This window comes from Emydura macquarii, unplaced genomic scaffold (genome assembly GCF_026122565.2).
Source record: "Emydura macquarii macquarii isolate MOO-44397 ecotype Brisbane River unplaced genomic scaffold, CSIRO-AGI_Emac_v2 contig_1551, whole genome shotgun sequence".
NCBI lineage: Eukaryota > Metazoa > Chordata > Testudines > Chelidae > Emydura > Emydura macquarii.
Window position 1 is genome coordinate 19,229,519 of NW_027131688.1, and position 19,037 is coordinate 19,248,555.

Below are 19,037 nucleotides of genomic sequence, written 5' to 3' on the forward strand. Positions count from 1 at the left end.
CAATCCTGCCTTTCCCTGAACTCCTGGTTCCTTGTCCCAGTCCCACTGACTTGCCAACCCAGTCCTGGTATCCACTTAGGCTTCTTGTCCCAGTCTCCTTACCTAGCCAGTCCTAGTCTCTGCCTCGGAGCTCCCTGCCCGAGTCCCAGTCTTCCTCCACCACTCTCAGTCATTTCCCCTCCCTGACTCCTTATCCCCATTCTTATGCAGCCAGTTTCAGTTCTCCCTCTCCTAGCTCCTCATGCCATCCATCTTCCTGCCCCCTACACCATGGCCTCCAGTAATCTCTTACCTCCCACACGTTTTCCCAATATCGCTGGCTCCCTGTCCCCTTCCTCTTTCATTATCCAATTTCAATCATCCACCAACTAAGGGACTAAAATACTTCCCAAGTAACTTCTACATCCTGTGTAGGACGATACAGGGAAGGACAATAGGATGCACTGTAGGGCTCTCCAATGCATTCTTGCCCACTGAAGGATATCTATGCAGATAATGAACTGTGACCACCTCCTAAATGAATTATACTTTTCCTTTGTTTCAGCTATTCAAAGAAACACCTTGTGGGAGCCTAGGTCAATCTTTACCCCCCACAGATGAAGGATAGCTTGGGATGGCAGAAGATGGCTTTTATCTTTGTTCAGAACAAGCCTGTGTGAATCCCGAAGTTGTTATTCTCCCAATATTCTGCTATGGTTTACCTATGGAGTGACCTCTGATCAGAATGCACATTTCCTTTCCTACCTCAGAGCTGTTACCAACACTACCACAATGTGTCTGGATACTCTGGGAGTGGCTGTAAGTCCAAGAATAAGGAGTGGTAATCCAAAGTGTAGGACTCATAGGCACAGTGAAAGAAATATCTGTGGGCTGGTATGATGTGATCTGAAGATATGCTTCTTTCAAATCTATAGGGGACAAGGAGTCCTTTTTGTTGATAGTTACTCGCCTTGACCTTAAAGCCTCAACCATAAATGTGTGTCTTCACATATCTGCTTAAATGGTTCACGTCTAATATGCTATCCACCACGTGTAAGCATTTTTCTACATGACAGGAATTCCTCTAACAGAGAGTTATTTAAGTTATTACGTCCAAGACAAAACAACTGTTTTCCTTCTGCCACAACATCCGCAAGCAGCAAAATTGTTCCACATGTCAGACAGTCTTAGGAACCACCATCATTACCACCTAACTCATATATAGCCCTTTTCTGCAGAGCCGGTCAATCTTAATTTCTTCTCTCCTCTCCTTGTTATCCTGAAAGGAAGTCTTAAAGTGAATCCCTGCTGCTGGGGGAGTGGAAGAGAGGTGAAAATTTCACTGTCCAAGTCATTTTATAATAAAGGCCTTTTTAAATTGGTGATGGGATGGACAGAAGTAGGAAAGTGCAAGTAAAGAACATATAGTATACACATTCTTAATTACAGTATAGAACACTCACCATATTTTACATCTGGAACTGTTACAGAGCTTTCAGCTATGTTTGTAGACAGAATAATCTAGTTCAAGACGAAAAAGAAAAAAATATGCAAAGAAAAGTTCACTCATCTATATTAATATATACATTTTTATAACTTTCCTTAGGGGAAGGAAAAATTATGAATAAAATGGAAATATTATATTTGTGTTTTGTGCTCTTTGGCATCTTCCAACGGGATTTTCCAGTATTGCATCTAGATAAACTGTGACAGAGCTCTTCACTTCTATTTTTCAAGTGGTTAAAAAAAAAAAATGGAAATGGATGTAGTAACTTCATATTACATCTATATTTTATGTTTTTAACTGTAACACTTCAATACTCTTATTAGCACTAGAAATCAAGAAGCTAATAAACATAGATTATGATCCAGCATGGCAAACTATTGACACCTAGGAGCAGGAATCAACATGTGCAGTTCTCTTTTAAGGACCAGGGCAATCTACTATAATTTGTTTAATTATAATTTCATAAAATCTATGATAGCACCTGTCTTTTTTTAGCTGTGGCCCGTAGTTACAACCACAGCTGTAAATTAAATTGAAGAAAGCTCTTCTGACCCACAAGGAAAGTGATCAGTTTATATCTTGAACAAAGCTGGATTGCCTTTATACAGTTGTAAGATAAGAATAAAAGTAAAGAATTGACGTTATATTACGTTTGGTTAAGGATATATATGTGTTGTAAAGAAGACCCCAATCAGCAAGTAAAAGAAGGCCGTGAGAATAAATAGTATTATTTGTAGTGTGGGAAGGATGTATGGTTTCAAAAGTAACTAATAAAATAAAGAGCTGCAGTAACAAGACACAGAAAAACTGTCTTAAAAGAAACAAGCCTGAACTTTCTCACAAGGAGTGGGTGAGAAGATAAGCAAGGAAAGGCCTGGGGAAGAAAAGAGACTGTACATCTTATCTGGATTAAGACGAGACAATTCACCTTTATTTCCCAAGTTGGTTTTTAGCTGAAATCAGTAATTGGCAATGACATCACTTGTTTGTTAAAGGGTATAAAAGCTAAACTCTTAAAGGGATTCACTGCTAACACTTGCCTGACCATGTTGGAGCTGACCAACATGGGTCTAAGCACTCGCATGATAGCCCATTTGTAAGTGTCTTGATCAAATGCTTATAAATATTGTGTTACTGTTTGGATGTAGTAAATTGCTTATTAGTTAGGATTTTTTGACATGTCTACAGCAATCGTATAAATTCCATTTGGCCTTTGGATTTAATAAAGGAATTTATGGTTAAATTAGTGTTTGGTGACTTCCCATATCAATATTAATAATTCAAATATTATTAATAATTCCATAACAGCGATCTTAGCCTGAAGAGCTAATGTTGCCTAAGAGTAAAATTATCCACTTCTTTTATAAAAATTAAGCCATGTTTCAATATTTGCTTACCTTTCTGTAACCAGGAACTGGAGTCAAAAACACATTATTCTGTTCTTCTAAAGTCACACTTGAATGGAGTGGATATACTTGCAACCTAGAAGAAATGCATCACTGCAATATCTATATAATGATTCACAGTAGCCAGAGGCATAATTACCGCCAAAATGTCTTTTGGGACTACAACTCACATAGCAGAAGGATTAATGTTATACTCAACAGGAGTTTAATTAAATTAAAATAGAACTGTACATATGAAAATATTTTACCATACACTACTTATTTTAACTTACCTTTTGTGAATCATGCTTGTAAGAAGCTCATGCATGTAATTCATTTCAGCCAAACCTAGGGGGGAAATAAACAGCTGAGTTAAACTAAACATTTTGATGCTCACTCAAAACCAAAGAAATGAATGATTTTATTCTAAAATGAATTCTCCTAATTTCTGCTTAATTCCTAAATCTGTTTCTATTTATCCCTTTTCACATACAATTACAACAGAGAAGTTAAATAGCAAACATACAATGAAAAGTGAGTATAAAATTACATAAATAAAATTACAAACACCTACACATACTATATGAGAGACTGGTAGTATCACCCATAATTGAAGTTGCCCATTATATTTTTCCCAAAAGAAAGGTATATGAAAGAAAATTAAAGTTGCTAAGTCAATCACTGAAAATTTAGGAAATGCCAGAATTAAGGGTGCCTGTATGCACTGCTAGGATCTTTAATTGGATGCTCATGATATTTTTTCCACAGGACTGCCTTCTGTAGTGCATAGGAGAAACAATGCTCACTGAATGGGTAGCTATTCAATATTTATTTTTATCCTCATCAGTCAATGTTCAGTTCCATTCCTTATTCACACAACATCATCCAAACACTACACTGAATACTGAATTATTAGTTTCCTTATGGACTTTTCTATGACCCTCATATCTGTAGTGACTGAGTGTTTCACAAAATGAGAAATAAATTCATTGTCATAGCCCCTGTGAGGTAAGGAAGTATCATTTTACAGAAAAGAAGCAGAAGAACAGAGATAAAGGCCAAAACTGTCAAGTGCCCACTAATTTGGGGTGCCCACACTGAAATGCCCAGGCCTGATTTTTCAAAGTTCTTAGCACCTATACCACCTTATATATCAAGCACAGATCCCACTTATTTCAGTTGAGATGTCTCAGCACTTCAGCAAATCAAGCCCTAGATGTCTCAAGTCAGCAGGAACGGCATGGTATTTACCAGAGGTGGTTTTATCTGGTAAAATCATGGTTTTTACCACCCCATGAAAAACTAGTCAGTCCCAGTTTAAGGCATTTGCTATTTTAAAAACCATTTTGTTAATGCATACCACATTACATTTAGTTACATATTCAGACTGCAGTTACATAATACAGTAGATTTAGAGATTAATTTAGGGTTGTACAAATAAAAAGTAAAACTGCAGTGGGCCTAATTAATACATGTAATTATAATACTGAACATCGGAATGTCTGTATACATTTTGGTTTGGCATTTTCTCAAGGAAGTAATACATGTCTTGATTCATTTCAGTTTTTTAACATTATATAAACGAAAGTCAAGAACATTTGATTATATGAAAACAATAATGCGGAGTTGGCTTGAAGTTTTAAGCAATCAAAGTTGCAGACTACCAGTCCAGGTCCATTTGGCCATGCAGCGTTCTGTAGCAGAAGACCAACTTTCATGTAGTGGATACACTGAGCCTCTTCCTTGATTTTGATGGATGTATTCCCAATTTGAAAATATTTGTTCTATGCTTGATGGGCTTGCTGCACACTGATGCAATTATTTCCCCAGTTTAAACCAGATTTAAATAAGTATTTACCAGCACTAATTTTTCCTGGTCTGACACACTGTACCGCAAAGCAGCATACTGTAAACCCCTTATTCATCATTTGTGTATGGTTGTTATAATTCATATTAAGCATGCCATGCAAGATATCCAGTGAAAGGTCAGAATCTGCTAAAACCCCATTGTGCTGTCAAAATATGCATATTGCTACTATTTAATCAAGATTTAATCAAGATTTTGCTGTTATTACAATATGTTATAAAGCTTGCTAGTAACAGCAGAGGAAGCACCCCTGTCTAGGAGAGACTCACAGCCATCAGCCAACAAAGGAGTTGCAAACAAAGGATTTACAATACAATGACAGTTGCAGAAGACAACAGAGATTCCTCAACTCTATGACTCATTCGCATGGGACGGATTGGGCAACCTTGTGCCTCAGTAGGGCCCACCTGGACAGACTAGTTTCTGCTGGCCACATAGTCAAAAAGATATAAAAGAAGGAACATACTGGAGGCTGCATGCCTTGACTTTTCTCCTCCCCCATCCATGCTGAAAGCAACAGGAACACTGGAACATTAAGAGACTGGACCCAAGCTTGGGAGAAGCCTGTATACTGAGAACTGAAACATTCAAGTGGGGTGGAAAAACTGCCTAATATAGATGCTGCCTAATGTTGAAAGTTTAAGATTCAGGATGCATGTTTATCTTTATTTTCTTTGGCACCAATCTCTAATCTCTTATGCTTACCACTTATATTTACATAAAGTCCATCTTTCTGTAGTTAATAAACCTGTTTTATATTCTTCACTAAAATAGTATGTTTCAGTGAAGTGTGTGGGGGAAAAAAAACCCACTCAGTTAAAGCTGGTGTGTGTCTTCTCCATGCTGAGGGAAGGGCGAACTGGGTTATATACTTATTGGTCAGATTTCTGACCAGAGCAGGAGAGGGCAACTTAGAAGTGCAGGACACGGAATTGGCGCAGACTGGCTGGGGCCTCTCTGTGAGTGATTTTGAGAGCATTCATGCAATCTAGCTGTGTGTAGGCCTGTTGGGCTGAGTGATAACAGCACCTGGAGGGGTTTTCTGCTTGTCACTAGCAAAGCAGTGTGGGAGACAACCCAGGATGGAGTGTTAAGGGAGCACAGCAGTACTGCGGTCCCAGGTGGCATCCTGGGGGACCTGTCACTCCTGGGCATTTGCCATCCCTGCAAGTTGGGTGCCCAGAAAATGATGTACTACAATAGGAACTCTGTGGCAGAGGCAGGGATAGAATAGAGTTATCTAGGGTGACATTCAATTGCTATAACCACAAGACACACCTTTCTCTCTACCTGCAATCTCCAGCCTCATGCACAATGCACCTTCCAACCTCTGCAACAAATTAGTTGAGTCCCACATACAACAGCCTCATTCACTACACAACCCCAAGATTTAAAATCTTTTTAACAACAGTGTCTTTTGGGCCATGACTGCATTGCGCATGTGCTCATGCCCCCTCATATGAGTGAGTAAAGGGTAGAGTGGCCATCCTCTTGGGCTTTCCCCCATCCTCTTTCTAATTCAGTCACAGAGAAATCCAAAAAAAGTGGAGATACAGACCGAGTTGTGGGACCCACACTGAGAATATCTTGAAGAACCACAGCTCCTATAAGGTAAGTAACTGTTCTCGCCTTTCATTGTGAATCCCACTCTAGGTGACTGACAAGCAGCACTGTATCTGGAAAGTGAAATTCAGGAGTTCTGAGTGACCTAACTGAATAGAGATTGTAACAGTGCTCCCCCAAACTTGGCATCTGACCTTGCAGCTAAGTCAAGGGCATAGCATTTCACAAAAATCAGAGGGTTACTACACATGGCTGCCTTACAGTTTTCAGATACAGGTAGATTTCTGAAGCAGGCAAAGCCCTGTGCTCTAGTGTAATGAGTACTAACAATGGATGAGACAGATATACCAGCCATTTGGCAGCAGACAGACCACTCACTAATTGACCTGCTCTGTTCATTCCCTCTGAAGCATTTGGCACTGATCCAAAGACAGGACAGAAGACAGGATCCTGGGTTAGATGGACCATTAGTCTAAAAATTATTCCAAACTGCAAGAAATCAAACAACTAGAATTAATAAGGATAGAAAATACTGATTTTTATCTCAGTCAAAGAAGAAGAAGAAAATGCTAAGAGGTGACAGTTAAATACCACTAGTTCTCTCTTGCTACCATGGGCAGTAAAAGGGAATTGAGTGATAGTGGTGGCCACTCTGCTCTTTATGTATGTACATCAAAAAAAAGTATCCATATGGTCACAAACTCAAAGAAGAGTACAAATTACTGTAGCTATCAGTGGTGTTGAGGATAACTCATGAGTTATCTATAAAGATGTGTCCACCATGACCTTGCAGTGATATCAGTTGTTGAATATCTGGTGAATACTCAAGTCCATGCAAGTAACCCAACTCCTGGAGCCACTAGTCTCCATCTCTCAATTTTCTGTGCCTATTATCGCATGCAACACAAAACAAAAACTGCTAACATTTGAACTTTATCCCATAAATTAGTTAAGGAGATTAGGGTATTTGCTACGTCATATGTTTGGTAACCATCTAATCTGGGCCCTTAGTAAGATGCATGCATGAAGGAACATAACATCCTTCAGTTAATAAGACTTTGTCAGAAGAGTGGGCTATGCAGCCACAGGAGTTACTTTTCTTCATGTATTTCTTACATTTATGTCTTGCAGGTATTTCCGCCCAGGGTCATGATCGCTACTGGAACAATTTTATTAGAATATAAAAGTTCAGCAAAACAGTATCAAGGCTGCACTGCTGAGATGGCAAAAGTCATGACCGGGTTTGTGCCACAGGTAGGAAGCCAGCTATACTGGGAAATCTTGAAGAACCTAAAAGAATACATAACTTCAATATATACATGAATTACTTGATGCTTGGCCTTGGTTTGGTAGCAGTTACACAACCAGATTCATGCCTTTGGAAAGGTTAATCAGTAAGTTTAAGTTTTTCTAACATAAATTGGTTCTTCAAAAACAAAAAAAATAAAAAAAACCACAACAATGCTGTTTCTTGTTCATTCATTAAGTGTTGTGTAGTCCCTTACACATTATTTGTTGAATGCTTACAGTGTGCCAAGCAAAATATGGGGGGGGGGGGGAGGAGGGGGTGTGGGGGGAGAGAGAGAGGCTTAATTCCTACTTCAAGGATTTTGATGAAGGCTGGATATTAGGCACTATTTGCCGAACAGTCACACAAAGGAGCTGTGTATCCATAGAAAATGGAAAAACTGAGTGCAGAATTTAAAGTATCGTATGATTCAATATTTAACCCAGTAGCTGAAAAGTTGTAGGATTTCTGATGTCTTTTGCTACACTGCAACTTCATTTGAAAAGTCTAAGATTAGAATACAGTCTTCTCCAATGAAGGTCACTTTTTATTTGCTGCCATATTCTTACAGGATTGGGGTAAAATGGAAGACTGATATATGTACTGATGTTCATGTTACCAATTAGAAGAAAAGCGATGTCAGAAAACAGAGCTGTCACTTCAACACATGCTAACAAGCTGCATCCCCTTACCAAAACCACAAAGAAAAAGTGTCAGTACCCACCTGGCAGAAACACCAACACGCTGCTACGTTCTGACATAGGGCCCAAATTTTTGTTCTCCCTAATATTAAAAATATATTTGAATTAATTTTACACTTTACCAACCTCAACCTATTATGTTTCAGATCCATAAAAAAGTTTATTGTGTAAGAGTAACAAAAGTGCATTTGTCCTATAAGCTGTATTATTTAAGTTCACTGAAGAGACATGATACAAAACATTACCTAAAAGCTTTATTTTCCATAAAACATGTACATAAATACAGAAAGCAAATCTGCTCCATGGCCTTTAGAACTATGTCAGATGCAGAAGTACTCCTGTTTCCCTTGCATCAAAATTATGTTATATAAAAATCTTTCTCAAAAATCTCTGAATATCACTACAGATATTAACACAGTATTAAATTGACAGTATTAAATTCATTTAGCTAAAATTTGTGAAGCACAAGCTCTATCCTTACTTTTAAAAAAACGTGATCTTAGATCGCTCTAACAAAATATTTTCCTATTATATGCGATATGTAACAGTAAGGAAAACTGCAAAGCTTATTTTGATGAGCTACAACTGAATGACTCAGTTTTACAATAGCAAACAAACAGATTCCTTTCACTTCAGAAGAACTGAAACTAGGCCATGACATAAACTGCTAGAGACACTACTCTGCTTAAGCCTGTGTGAGACAGAGTCCAGAGGCTACAATCAGTTTAATGTAATACAAAAGTCTTACACTTGGTAGTAGTAACTTCATACTGTTATAACATATTCTGTAAATATAGCATGAAAAATCACAATTCTCATATTGTACAGATAAACATTTTAGTGATATCAATACCAGAAATATTCATTTTCACTGGAAGGTACTAATGTCTCCTCCTATTATGAGCAATGCCCCTTTCTGAAATTAAAAGCTACAACAATAAATATACTAATATTAGCAATGAGAACATTTTATATGGTACTTTGGATAGTATTCTAAAACAGAACAACAAAGCAGCACTGTAAGAAATATTCAGTTCCTCAGAAAAAAAGGAAAAAAACAGAAAGAAAAAAATCCTCATAATGAAAGTGATAAATGCGTGGCATACTTATCACATTAAAATCCATCAACATTAGTGTTTTACAGTGCAATTTGGTACTGTTTAAGTTTAATGAGCTTTTTCTAAAATATCAAAAACTTATATGACATGCTTTAAAGAAAAGCTATTAATGTAAAAAGTAAAGCTATTTCTTCAGTGTATATTTATAATTCATTAACCGAAATCAGAATAAAGCAGGACAGAAAAGTGTAGCTTTAATTTGTTATTCAGCACTAGGCCAGGTTCTAGCAGCTTTAGATTTTCTTTACCACATCCTTGCAGATAGTGAATACCAGATACAAACTGCTATAGAGCAAGACAAATGAAATCACCTTAATCTGTTCTACACTCTAACCTAATACATACATTAGGCATGAAGGTCTGAAAAATATAAACAAAAGACATCAGCCTTCGTTGGTTCTTATATCTAACACTTTCCTTTATTCTTTTGTTAATAAAACAAATCTGAGTTCTGCTTCTTTACTTCATATAAAGAACATTCAATTCCAGCCTGCAGCAAAGTGTCCAAAGTTTTCAACTGACATAGCTTTAATGGTCACTTACATATTTTGCCCTGGAGTGTATTTTAAAAAATACAAGAAATTCAACAACAGCTAGAAGAAATCTAAATACAATTAATCTGAGCAGAAATCAAGCCAGTAAGTCATCATTCAAGACAAAAGGAGAAGTGAAAAAAAAAAAGGCCATGTCAGAATCGTAATATATAGTCTGCAAAGAATCATATTCCCTAATTCAAGTTTCATTTCAACCAAGAGCCACAAATTCTTCACAATCAGACCTTGAGTATATCTTACCCACTTTCCTTCATTTCCAACTCATCAAACGATTGAATCAGAGAGACCGCAACTTCATACATTTCTTTAGCTATCATTGGCTCATCAAAGATTTGAGGAGAAAGCTAGAGGAAGGGAAAAAAACCTGATGTTAACATATTAACATTTAACACTAACACTTTCAAGCCTAAACATTGTGAGTAGATTGCCAGCCATTTTCTCAGTCCAAAATTAGTCTAGCACTTGACTTGAATTCTTTGAAATGTTCTTGAACTTATTAAAAACATTGGAACAGAAGAGCCATTAAGGTAAATTGGAAGCTTTAACCGGGATGAACTTTTGACCCCCACAGCTGATCTTATTTAATACATTATTTCTTCAGAATTTTGCAGACATTACACCATTGTTCAACACCTACTGGGGAACATCTATTTAAAAATACTAAGATGCTACTGATAACAGTTACCTACATAGGATAAGTGCTAGCAACTCCCAGTTTCCAACAGGGCTTGCAGGTCATGACAGAGAAAGCTGCCGCATCCAAAAGGAACGATGGATTCCCCCTCACGCTCAGAGGGGAATAATCCCTCTCAGAATTCCCATAGGAAGTGCAGTTCCACATGACCAACACAGAACTATGATATGTTGTGCTAGCACCATCCAGCCCCTAACAAGGGTAGATTTTTTTTAGTGATCAGGATTTCTTTTTTAATCTCCCCCTTTTTTGCTGCAGTCTGCTGTAAAGGCCAGACTATAAATTAGTTTATCTCAAAACCATCTAAGAATGTTGATTTACAAGTTAAAACACTACTTTGCAGAGTCCTCTGAAACTGTGGTTCTCAACCTTTCCAGACTATTGTACCCCTTTCGGGAGTCTGATTTGTCTTGCATACACCAAGTTTTACCTCACTTAAAAGCTACTTGCTTGCAAAATATGACATAAAAACACAAGTGTCACAGCACACTATTACTGAAAAATTGCTTCCTTTCTCATTTTTACCATACAATTATAAAATAAATCAATTGGAATAAAAATATTGTACTTCAATTTCAGTGTATAGGATATAGAGCAACTATAAACAAGTCATTGTCTGTATGAAATTTTAGTTTATATGGACTTTGCTAGTGCTTTTTATGCAGCCTATTGTAAAACTAGGCAAATATCTAGATGAGTTGATGTACCCCTTGGAAGACCTCTGTATACCCCCAGTGGTACAAGTACCCCTGGCTGAGAACCACTGCTCTGAAAGATTTGTTTAAATGGTGATTAAGAGTCAGCAGGTTGTTTTGTATTTTGTGTCCTGCCTAGGTTGCCGTAGATGCAGAGCCTAACTTGTTGCTGTAGCAACAGAGTTAGAATATTATGGGACAGCTCAGCCAGTTCAGTTGTCATTGAATAAACCGTGTGTGTGTTTACATCTCTGTGTGTCTGTCTGCTGCTTTCTCTCTGAGTGCAAGTTAACTCCCCAAAGATCCAAACATAATACAGATAAGTAGACAGATTTGTGCCCAAGAGATCATCATCTCAAGCCAAACCTATGTTGTCTGCACCTCCATAAAGTCACTAAGTGCTGTCCTTGCTCTTCCATGTCTGCTCATTTCATCATGACACTCGTATATGCGGCATGCCCTCCCAAAACCTGACTGCCAAGCTGAGACCCTTCCAGGCCTAGGGCAGCCACCTGAAAATGCCAAGGTCAAGGCTGGCTGTAAAAGGAGAGCTGATTCTCTCAGCAATGGTGGATGACACTGAAGTCAGACTTCCCAAACAGCCACAAACTGTGCTTCTGATTTCCCCCACTGGTTATCAAAAAGCCAGTATACAAATACACACACAGCCCCCTTTACTGCATTTCAGTCTCTGGCTCCCAATCAATCAGCCACTTGGCCCAGTAAAGAGACCAGTTATTTAAACTCTATGCTCTTTACTAAAAAGGTTCCTCCTGATCCCAAAGGGTCAGCCACAGTACCAGATCAATATGTTTGTATCTTACCCAAAATACTAAAGGATTGGCTAGCAGCATGGTAACTAAAACTAAAGGTTTATTATAAAATGGAGGAAACAAACTATAAGAAAAATGTTAAAGGATTAAAGCAATCAGATACATACAAATGATTTGAAAATCCATATACATCAGGTTTCTAGAAGAATTGTGGCGTTTGCAGGCTTGTATAGTCCCTCTGGTACACATCCAGTACCCGGATGGGCCTCAGTCCTTTGTTTCACAGCTTCAGTTGCAGATGACTTGGTAAGAGGTAGATAGGTGACTGGAAGCTGAACAGGACTGAAGACAAAATGGATTCCAAGGCTTCTGCCTTATATATCCTCTGGTCCTTGCCATGCTGCTTGTGGAATTTTACAGGAACCAAAATGGAGCCCAGAGTCACATGGACAAGTCCTGGTGACTCATCAGATATATCCCTGGCTTCTCCCCCTGGGCCCCTTGAACCTGTGAATGCCTCAATGAGCCATTAAGCAGGCTATTGTTCTGAAGCCATCCTGTCTGAGGTGCCACTCAGACAGCACAATTTGTAATACTGATATAACAAACATATCCATAACTGCCATTACACATATAACACATGAGCATAAACATCCTCATCTTACTTAGAAAGGCTATAATGTGCTAATAGTACCTGACCTTGCATCTTACATGAATTACTATGATTTCACATACAGATATCAAACAATATAATAAATGACACCCCCCCCCCCAATCCAGCCAGCGTGACACCCCCAACGCGAGATTGGTGTAGAAGGGAGTAATCAGAGCTCCTGAATACACCTCAAGGGCCCCCTTATCCAGCCAGCATCACACAAGCCACATATTCCCTACTTATTTAAATCCACTCTGGATAATACAGAAGCAAGGTTATTTACAACAATGGTTTTCAACCTGTGGTCCATGGACTGTGGTCCATATACAGACTATGTATATAATTTCAAAAGTGGTCCACACGTCCACTGGAAATTTCTTAGGAGCCCACTAATGAAAAAAACTTGAAAACCAATGATCTACAAGAACGAGGATGCTTAAAGACCAAAGAACTGAGGTTACACTGCTCATCAATAAAAATACATATGCTAGAACCGAGTCTCCATATGATCCCATTACTGTAATCAGTTTATTTCTTCACCTCTCATGGTCCATTACCCACACAGTGCTTCATATCTAAAAAAAGACCAAAAAGTCTTTGTGGCAAGGAGGCTGTCTTTTTATCCTAAGCAGCTAGCACGTTTTGGTGTTTTGAAATAAGTCAATCTCTGGGAAAGCCTATGGCATTCCATACTTCTAATCATAGCCACTGGGTTTTTGGTCTTCTCCAAGCTACTCTTTCCCAGACTACCTAAATTTTGTACTCACAGCTTTTTCATTGGCCACATCCAATCACGTACCCTAGCCTAGTAGTGCATTTGCCCCAGAACTCTGCTTTCAAAGCTTGTTCACTGAATCTTGAACTTCCACAAGCATCTCTGTCTGGCTCACTCATGGCTTTTCAGATTTAAATGCTTCGAAGTCTCCAAATTCTGACGTTTTCAAAATCACTTAACACACACCTGAAAAAATGAGAGACTTGAGTATTCACCTCCTGTCTCTTTTCCAGAGCTTCTTCGCTCTCATGAACTGTGTGCACCCTGGAACTCATGCTCAAAGACACACTACATTCTCTCTCCAGTTACCAGACCCATTCAGTTTTGTTTATTTGGTCAGCAAATATTCCTCTTCACCACTGTGCCCTGATCTACATTTACCTGGAGATTCGGCGGCAGTCGATGGGAGTTACGCAAGCTACGCAGAGTAGCTTGTGTAACTCCCGTCGACTGCTGGGCTTCCCTTTTGTGTGCTGTCTTCACTGCACTGCACTGACGGGAACCATGTTCCCGTCGACGCAGCGCTACGCCACTTGAGGGGGTGGATTTATTGCGTCAACTTCCTGATCGATTGAGCGGGTCTACACTGACTGCTCAATCGATCCAGAAAGATGGATCTGATGGCGGCAACTTTGCCGCCGTCAATATAGACATATCCTCAGTCTCCTTTGCCAGCTCCTTAACATTCTCAAGCAGCGCTCTGTCACTATGGGGTCTACACTATGGTCAGGAGGTGTGACTGCAGCTCATGTAGACACACTCAGTGACAAAGCACTGGATAAAGAGTGTTAAGCAGAGGGCAAAGAAAACTGAAGAGTGAAGACAACTAGCTCAAGTAACAAGAGCTGCAGTGTGGCCATGGCAGTGACTAGCTGCTCATGCACCCAGGGTCCTGAGCAGGGCTGTATTCAGGAAGCTGCTTCATGCACCTTTGTCTCTGTTGCCACGGCTAACTGCTATTGTTACTCAACGTAGCTGTGATCTAGCCCTATGAAATTGAGCTCAGATATCTCTATAGGAGCTGCTATTGCACCTTTTGGGGAGTACTCATACTCTGAATTACAGCCTCATCTATGCTAGGACATCTCTGAACATTATTGCCACTTGTTCAGCTCTCCCAGTGGTATTATGAAGAATGTAGTGAAGACAAGGAACTGGCATTTTTAAGTACTGCATCTGCTAAATCTGGATTACGTGACACTGATTAAAATGCAGTGACCATTTGGAGCCCTGTCTGCACAAGCACATCCACTGCAGCTGCCACAGGGAGAGAAATGCCAGTTGTAGCAATGGTGGGATAAATTAGAGGAAAAGCTAATGTTAAATGAGGCCAAAATGCAGTGACAAGGGACTGCTGGAGACTGTTAAGAAACTGGCAGTGAGACAGACAAATATTAGGTGAGCAAAAAACAAAACTTGGATAGCCTAGGTGTAAACGGAAAACAGAATAAGGACATATTTATCAGCAGCTGTCTATATTCTACTTCACTTTTACCAGGCATAAAACTAGGATTATAAAAAAAATCCAGACTAAGCAGTCACATCAGGACACAAGCAAATACTGTATGACTTGACATGATTGGTGTCAGTAGGACTTAAAAGAATTTAACTTTTCCATTGAGCTTATTTAGCTTCTTGAAATGGGCATAGTGATTTAAAAAAAAAATTCAACTTAATTTCAGTGGCTTTGGTTGGCTTTGGTACCTTTCTTAGTATAATTATGTTCAGTGAGGACTTGCTCTTTCCTGGCTGCTTGAGTCTAACAGTTAGTCTACACTTAAAACTTACAGCGACACAACTGTAGCGATACCTGATGTCAGCGGGAAAGAACTCTTGTGCCGACATAATAAAACCACCTAAACAAACAGCAGTAGTTATGTTGCCAGAAGTGCATCTTCCACCAACATAACGCTATACACACTAGCACTTATGCCAGCAAAAACTTATGTCGTTCAGGGGTGTGTTTTTTCACAACCCTGAGTGGCAAAAATTTTGCTGGCATAAGCACTAGTGTAGATGAGACCTAAGATGTTGCTTTTTGAATTATCTCTGCTTGAATAACTTTCAAATTTGTCTTTTCACACTGTCAGAGCTACTGTACCTCCCTTCGCTATTCCTCAACATGACAAGACTGGCATACAGCCCATAAAAAAGGTAATGATGTGACAATTAATAAAATCCATAACTTCTAACATAGCTGTCTGAAGTAACCCATCCAAAAACAGACCTGATTTTGACATATACTTAACCATCTGGCACCTGGATTCCACAAATCCATTCCACAAAAAGAAGAGAGTCACCCCCAATAAAATGAAATAGGGAGAGACCTCATTATTTAACTTTTGCCATATACAGTTTCTCACACCAAATTTCAAGTTACAAAGCTTTCACTGCAAACAACGTACACAACATTTTTCAAAAGAAACATGCTAATTCTTAAAAGTTATTCATTAGGGACAAGGAAGACCAAAGGCAGGTGGTGGGGCAAGCTTTGTAGTGTCAAGGAGCAAACACACAGCAGCTTACAAAATGAATACACTCCAGCTAAGGCCTCAGAATACAATAAATAGCACGAGACCGAAGGAAGCCGCTATGTGCCACTGATGTGACACGAGGCTACATGTTTACACTAGGTATTATGCGTGTGATTCCCAACTCTTGTAGATATACTCACACTAGCTCTCATTGCACTAGCATGTTAAAGATAGTAGCAAAGCTGCAGCAACACAGGGAGCAGCGAGCGTCAGCACAGGCTAGCTGCATCAAGTACGTATCCATGGGGGTTTGTATTCAGGCCAGCTAGCCCCTGCCACCATTTACCATTGCCCATGTTACCGTGGCTACCCTAGTTCAACAAAAGATAACGTGAGTATGTCTACATGAACTGGGAATCACACCCCTAGTTCCAAGTGTAGATGTAGCCTTAAATCATGAGAAGGGGTCTAGGAAACACAGAAATGATCTGACAGGGAGCTCCTTCACTCACTATGTTTAAAAAGGAACTGACTGGAACATTTAGAGGGTAGTGTTTATGCTCTGCATAGGCACTGGCTTATTTATTGCCCAACGCCATCTCAGGTAAAAAAAAATCTTTGCGAGAAAAAGGGAGTTCCACTAGTCTAGTACCAAGGAACAAAAGCGCTGGAGTCAATCTTTGGAAAGACTGTTACTGTACATGACGATGAAACTGTGTTCACCACCTTGAATATATTAATATTCCAAATGTTCCCAGAGGGGTGTAAACTAGCCTTTGAAATTTGTATATATACACTGATCCCTTTCTCTGTCAACCCTGCAATTTATCAATCTCCTGAAGCTGATAATGCAAGCACAGCTGATCAATAAAATAATGGCCCAGCTAAATACCCAGTAAACATCTAACAAATGTATTTATAGACAGCTTGAAGAACATGCTAACAACGGAAAAATATTGCCCTCATGATATTAGACTAAGTCACGACTTAGGGCTTCTCTGTCACAAATGACCAGCATCACCTCTGTATGACCTCTCACAACTGGGAAGCGCAAGCACGTATCATGAACAAGTAACTTCTCCTTCTCTCAGTTAACACCTTTCCTCCCTCCTCTAAAAGAAAAGTGATAGAAGAGGATGATTTAAGTCATCTTTTTTAAAATTATTGATTTTAAATCAGGTTGAGGCTTTGTAAAATTAATTTGAAGTTTCATGCTATTGCAATTTTAGATTAAAATTTATAATGAATTAAATTGTAAATGCTGTGTTGATAAATGCAGTTACTCATGGGACTAATGTGAAGAAGTATAACATCAGAAGGTAGCGTATTTATTAAAATAATAAATTATGTCACTTCAACAGAGAATTGCTTTAGTGTTATTTACGCTTTCAATCCATTAATAAAATTACTGCACATTTTATACACAGACCAAAAACTTGCAAAAATAGGAGCCTTAGGCTCATAAATCCAAGTTTAGGAACCTACGGGTGGGATTTTCAAAAGCAATTGGCAACTTCTCTTTAGTATCTGAAACTTTTCACAGTCAGAGATACAATAATATAACAGATGGACCTCTGATCTGGTATGAAAATATTGTTACCTTACATCATGTTGATGTTTCAAAACATATAATTTTAATTTTTATTTGGTCATCAAAGTTTCCAGTTCCCGTCTCTCCATAAGCCTATCCTTTTGCCCACCCTCTTAAACACCTACAACCTAAAGATAATTTCCAAGCCAGTACTTCTCACAAAGCTGTGCAATGAGACCAGAAAACTACAACTTTGCAATTCCTTTTCTATTTTTCTCCTGTCTGTATAAAAATCAAGAGATTTTATGTATGCTTTTGAGTAGCCCTAAGGTACAACTGCCTGTACCATCAAGTTTGTTCCTCCCTACTAAGCAAAGAATGGTTGTAGCCAAGAGGAAAAGAGAACAGAATAGTAAGAAATAAATAAAATCTTGAGAATTAAAGCTGAAAGGCCATGTGCGATAGAGGGAATAATCAAAATGCTAAAAACAGAAAACAAAACAAAAACAAAAACAAAAAACAAACACCTTTAAGCCCATCCATTTTAAGTAGCTGCTGCCCTGTTCACAATCTTTGGGTAGAAAGGTGTAGCAACTGACCTATAATATAAGTAGCAACAATTTTGATAAATACAACTTGATAGACATAGACTTCTCCACGAATTTCCCAGTTATCTTTTTGTTGCCACCTATCATCAAGAATCTTTCAAAGACATCAGAAGTTACATAATCTCCTCCATGCTGTCCATTTGAGCCAACATGTCACTGCTAAATATATGAATGCTGACAGGACATTGTTATAATATGTTTCTTGCAGGCTTTTCTGATGCATCAGAACTTTGATGGCTGCAGGAATCTATTAATTTCTTTGGTAGTCACTGTGTTCAAGAGAAACAGACATTTGACTAATTTAGTCAATTAAATCTCTCATCACCCTCTTACAAATTGTCTAGTCCTTTCCTTTTTCTATAGGCTTTATCCTTTGATATGGTATGGTAGAAACTGGAATGGAATCAGATATACTATAGTTTTTTTTTATTTCATCCATTTTCTGCATTGTGTCAGTTGATGGGCATTATATGAATATGCTCGGTTAACCAAGATTGTTTGAGTCATTGTTTCCAAATCCTACTTATTTTTAGAATGGCTATCCCTGTAGTAAGGTCTAAACTATCACGTACTGAGGTCCAGAAGCAGACTTTCCATCTTAACCCAAACAAATTGTTAATCTATAGCATTACCTAATCTGATCTCACACCATGCCACTATAAATTAATGCAGTAGGGTTTAACATGACACTCGAGTGTAAGTTCCTTACAACAGTTTCAACAAAGCTTTGTACCACAATGCAAATTTCAGAATAATCCCAATTTATAACCAATATCATTGCTTTTCCATCACTCAGATTCACAAGCAGGTCTGGTACAGTCCAGATGGTTTCACTAGGATTGTTATTGATCATATACTCGTTAATCTCTG

At 38.6% G+C, this 19,037-nt stretch overlaps 1 protein-coding gene across 1 annotated transcript in view; it reads right to left on the minus strand.

Moving 5' to 3' along the window:
- Nucleotides 1–19,037, minus strand: part of TDRD9 (tudor domain containing 9) — a 141,966-nt gene that overhangs the window by 76,789 nt on the left and 46,140 nt on the right. Inside the window, exons 8-12 of the mRNA XM_067554979.1 lie at nt 10,203–10,306; nt 8,314–8,372; nt 3,165–3,219; nt 2,884–2,968; nt 1,443–1,500 (exon numbers count right to left, since the gene is read on the minus strand). Of these exons, the coding sequence (XP_067411080.1) occupies nt 1,443–1,500; nt 2,884–2,968; nt 3,165–3,219; nt 8,314–8,372; nt 10,203–10,306 (361 nt within the window). The remainder of the gene's footprint in view (nt 1–1,442; nt 1,501–2,883; nt 2,969–3,164; nt 3,220–8,313; nt 8,373–10,202; nt 10,307–19,037) is intronic.